Source organism: Nicotiana attenuata, chromosome 8, assembly GCF_001879085.1.
Source record: "Nicotiana attenuata strain UT chromosome 8, NIATTr2, whole genome shotgun sequence".
Lineage (NCBI taxonomy): Eukaryota > Viridiplantae > Streptophyta > Magnoliopsida > Solanales > Solanaceae > Nicotiana > Nicotiana attenuata.
The window spans coordinates 28,272,218-28,277,697 of record NC_031996.1 but is presented as its reverse complement, the minus strand read 5'-3'; the positions used below and the strand labels follow the sequence as shown (position 1 = coordinate 28,277,697).

General features: G+C 38.1%; 1 protein-coding gene across 1 annotated transcript; it reads right to left on the bottom strand.

Moving 5' to 3' along the window:
• Positions 360–4,849, bottom strand: LOC109231131 (protein TRANSPORT INHIBITOR RESPONSE 1-like). The gene is made up of 3 exons (XM_019396693.1): positions 4,220–4,849; positions 2,271–2,763; positions 360–1,608 (listed from the first exon to the last, which is right to left on the bottom strand). The coding sequence occupies exons 1-3, from the start codon at positions 4,672–4,674 to the stop codon at positions 811–813; spliced, it is 1,746 nt and encodes a 581-aa protein (XP_019252238.1). The 5' UTR covers positions 4,675–4,849; the 3' UTR covers positions 360–810.

Genomic DNA, 5,480 nt, shown 5'->3' with positions numbered 1-5,480 from the left:
AATAGGATGCACATTGCCTCCACATCGCAGGGCAAGCAAGTCTACCAACCAGAAAACATACAATGAACCTGCATAGATGCGAAGCCTACAACTAGTAGGGAACAAATTTCTATTTGCATAGTGTTCTACGGACATGGCAAGCCAATTTAGAGTTTGTCAAAGTTAGTGGCTGGTACAAATAAAAAGCACCTAGACCAGCCCACTGTACTAACCTCCAGCTACGTGTGGGTAGGAGAAATGCTGGACCACAATAATTCTATAGTATGCAATTTTCCCTTGCATATCTGCAAGAGATTGTTATCACCACTTGAACCCTTGATCTCTTGACTGTTGTACCAAGGCTCCCCTTCAGCATGGTGCAATTAATTTACTAAAAGAGCTACAACTAACATTTTGTCATACATTATCCCAAGTAACTTATTAAGTTCAAGATGGCAATCTGCCATCAGAGAAAAAGTCACTAGAAGAAAGAAAGAAACAAATACATAATGAAGCAAAGTCTGCAAATAACACATACATGGCAAAAATTTGCCTCCACCCAAAGAAAAAGAAATAACTGTTACTCTAGATGATACACAGCAACTCAGAGTTCAAACTCTTTATTGATAGCAAGCTGCTGTAAGGTAGCTCAGCCAAGAGAAAATTGATGGCATATGAGCTCTTGAGCCTCTCTATACTTTTTAGCTGTGATGTTCCCACCTCAACTGGCACTGCAACTACAAAAGGCGTTACAAAACAAATGCAGGAGGATAAACATAGCACTAATACCTGCCATCATTCCTTGTGAAGAATTCCCAATTGCTATATGGCTCAAGACAATCTCACTGCTGTATCTTCATCCATTGTCCAAACAAAACCAGGCGTGTCAAACCTCGGTCCAGCCACTGTTCGATATATGTAAAGTTTTTCTACAGGGCAGCTTTCTGGCCTTGTATCTGGAGGACCCCTCTCATCTATGACTTCAACATTAAGCCTAGGAATCTTCTGAGCTAGCAGCTTACATGCTCCAAAACTTACTGAACAAGAAGACATCCAAAGGGATCGCATTGTCTCAAGCTTTGCAGCATTGGCCAAGAGAGCCTTGTCTCCAAAGGGACAATCTCTGATCTCCAACTTCCGGAGGCTTTCACAGCCAGAGAGTACATGGTGGAGTCCCAAATCGCTGTCCCCGGCAAAAGCTATGGAAAGCATCTCTAACTTTTTAGCATGGGTCCCTATGTACTCAAAGACACGATCAGTAAGGAGGCCAGAAAGTGAAAGTCGCCGCAATTCTTTACAGTTCTCCACAATGGCCCCAAAACCAGCATCAAGCGGCCCAAGAGTTAAGTAATCGGGACTTCGAGGCTCAATAATACACAAGCGAAAACGAATCATGTTAGGACGATTCCTAGCAATAGTAACTAAAGCTGCATTTGTCATTTGACGGCAGAAGTATAAAACAGACTGGAGCTTTGGGCAGCCATCTGAGACAGCTACAAGGCCTTGCTCCGTCAAGGTTGCATTTGGTTCAGGAGCAAAAGGATCAGAAGGAAACACCCTCAGCTCTTGAAGGTCCTTACAATTGGCAGCAAGTTCCTCAAGACCAATATCTTCAATGTAATCTAGCACCTGCAGTCATATTCATTGCAAGTTAAGTAATTCAACACTTAGACATGGTACCGAAGTTAATAATGGCAAGAAAAACTATAGAACAGTTAGGAAAAGCTACTAGCAAAATATACATGCAATTTTTTAGCATAACAATCTCATTTAGATGGATTAATATGTGCATCGGGTGCACAAGTTTAAACAACAAAAAGTTTAGCTTTAACTTTCATGGAAGGTGAGTTACATAGCAATACGGTATAAAATATTGTCGCCTGGAGTCTTCCTAATCAGCATAGGTGAAGTTAATCTACAGAATATTTACCTTTTGCCTATCCCTTGAAAATTGTTACTTAAAAGACAAATTATTTAGAATTGGAATGAAAAGGACCTGAATATAGTCAAATAGTTTACGAGGATCCATAAAGCTGACACCAACTAAATTGGGATTAAGTCGTAGTTGATTGGTTGATCTGTGGCAGTTAGGAATTGGCACAAATACGAACAAGCTGTTTTTTTATTCTCCTCATAGAATTTCTTTTAAATATTATCACAGCTAGTATGATGTTAAACATGATCATGCCTCTTCTTCTCCTTTCTCAGGGAAAAAAAAACATGTCCGCAGTTGCTGTATCAAGAAAATCAATTAACTCTTCGAACAATTTAAAACGCAAGCTAGAACATACCCACAACCGCTGCAAGTTGTGACACTGACTTATGAGCTTGCCAAGGTCGGGGTTTTGACTGGTAGCATAGCTCAAATTTAAAGAGGTGAGTCTGGAGCAAACAGGATATATAGCTGGAAGGTAAGCCGGAACAACATCCCAAAACCCAGACAAGCCTTTAAGTTGCTTGCAGCCTGAAAAAGCTTCTGTCAGGTTTGAGAAGACATCAGACCGTACATCAGCAGAGTAGGCGCCTGTACCAAATTCAATCAACTGGGAAGCGCGGCGAAGCAGATTCGGAAGCTTCTCAAGGGGTACAGCACGATTTATCCGAAGAGTCCTCAAATTAGGAGAGCGGGCAACCAAACGCTCCAAAGCTAAGAAACTGATCTCAGAAGCCAAACAGGCAAGGTTAAGTGAAACAAGTGATGTGCAGCTATCAGGAAAATGGCTAAGCCAATGTCCACTAAGGTCCTCCACTTCACTCTCTCCCAAGTCCAGTTCTCTAATATTCCTGCAATAAAACAGGATTTACGTGAGAATGCCTATCTATACAATCATTCTGTTATACATTGAAGCACATTGCCGGACAATGAATGATAAAATCAGTCAGCTGATATGCGCAAGATCAATAAGGAGGAATCAGAATCATGTTTGCCTCATATTGACACATTTTCAGAAGTGGGATTCAATAAAACCTCATTTCCTATCCCAATGCACTTAACCATTTCAACATTGAACCACAGATATACTCCATTACAAAACTCCACCCTGATTCAAAAGCCTCTCACCAAAGGACCAAGAAACAAACATGTGGAATTGTCCAGAGAATTCAGATAACATTCAAATCTCCAAAACATAAAAACAAAGCAGAGTTAAAGCAGAATGTTTCTTACAATTCAAGATGCATTACATAATGAGAGGGAAAGCAAAATACACTTAACAACAGAGCTAAATTACTTGCTAATGATCCAGTGTCTGCCACAAGAATTTAACCATAAAAGAAATTCCAGCTGTTAAGTCCTATAAGAAAACCAACAAGTTCACTATTTAGTAAAGGAAGTATAGGAAACTATTGACCTCTGATCATTCAATAAAAATTTGGCAATTAAGGACCAGAAGTATACCCGAAAGAAGTTGAACAAAAAAAAATTAAAACTTCAGAAATCGAAAGCCAGATGCGTCAGTTAGATGCAATATAGCAGCAAGACAGCATCACAACACTATAAACATGTTTTCTAACAAAAGAGTAAAATGGGAACAGCGTGAAACAAGAAAATGCCAGTAAATTGGAACATGAACCATACCAGTAACAAATACTAAACCCAACGTCTAAAACCAAAGTGTGCTTACTGCACTCTCCAAAAAGGTTAAGATTTAACTACAATACACCAACATACAATTAGTCCCTGGGTTCCAATTTCTAAAGCACTATTACCATTTGAAATCAACCGGTACCATTCTTTGACTAAGATTTTTTCAAAATATCTTCGAATTACTTTTTAACTATATAAAAGTGTACTAACATATACAGTGACACTTTCTATATAGTTGCTATCAACGTCAACTTCATTCAAATAACTAAAGGAATCATTGTCCGAATATACCCAAAAACTAGATCTAATTACCAAAGATTAAAACTTTAATCACCACTAAATACGCTACAGTAAGCAAAACATAAAAAGGAGGTGTAAAATAGAGAGAAGAAAATGGGTAGTGAGAGAAAACATTACTTTAACTATAAAAAATTGTACTAATGCATACAGTAACTTTTAATGTAGTTCCTAAAGATGTATAAAACTTTTAGTTCGAAAAGCTTAAGGAATCATTAATACCCAAAATTAGATCCAAATACACAAGTAGAGCTAAACAAAGACCCAAAGATTAAAACTTTAACCACAACAAAACGCACTACAGCTAGCCAAACAGAAAAAAGAAAATGTACTAACTAGAGAGAGAAATGGCTTCACCTGCAATTAGCGGCAATAGAAGCAAGACCATCAGTAGTAAAACCGTCACAAGAAGACAAAACCAGCACCTTGAAGTTCTTAAACGACTTAGAAATCAACTCCAAGGAATCATCCGTAATTACCATACGCTTAAGCCTAATTTCCTCAAGCCAAGGGTAAGACCTAGACATAGCCACAATCCAAGGGTGCACGTACGCACCCCAACCTTCAGGGACCAGATTGAAGTCAGCAAAATGAGGCTTTCCTTTTAACTCTACAGATCTGACTTCTGGAAACCGTCGGATCATGAGGCTAGGGCTCACGGCGTAGCAGTTTCCGACGAAGATTCTCCTCCGACACCAGCGTTCGATCTCGTACCATGATTTGCAGACTAAGGATACAGAGTTGCGGTCCTTGTCGGAGCTGAGGAAGGAGAACACGTGTTCTAAAACTTCTTCCGGGAATGAGTACGCCATTGTCGTATGGAGATGGGAGGGTTAAAACTGGAATTTCACTGGCTCACAGTGCTCCTGTTTTTGCTGAGGTGCTTCAGATCTGAATCGACATTAACGAGCTTAGATTTGCTCTGTGTAGAGAGAGAAGAAAGAGTGTGTGTGTGTACTGCAGAGAAGATAAGGTTTTATTATGTGATGATGTTGGAATTGGGGTGGGGGTGAGGGGTGGGGGTGTTAGGATTGGTCACTGGTGCGGTCAATATGTAACCAGGGCTTAGTTGAGTTAAGTCGTATGCGTGGTCAAAATGTTACCAGGGTTGAGGGTGCAAGGTTTACAATTTACTTCGCCCTTTTGATTTATGTGAATACTTTATTTAGTGTGTTCCAAAATGAAATACTAGTACTCTTGTAAACTTAAAAATAAAAGGTATTTTATGCTTCTTATTTTATTTTTGATGTAAAATTTGTAAAATTTTATAAATATAATAACATGTTTAATATTAAATTTTATAATTATACAAATATTGTAGAGTTTTAAAAAAATTCAATTCAGTGTCGATTCAAAGTATTTCATATAAATTAAAATAGATTCTTTTTTTTTTTTGCTAGTGTTAAATAGTTGTACCATACAGCAAATGTAAATCATGTTTAATTAGAATAATTTTTCCTTTCTGAATAACTTACAAAAAATAAGAAAGATAGAATACCAGTCGTAGTGATCTTGAAGTTGATCGGCTGTTTTTAGTTGAATTGATATATTACTTTTGAATTACAATTTTTTGACTAGCAAACGATCTAAATAAAATAACATTTTCTTTTTACATAGT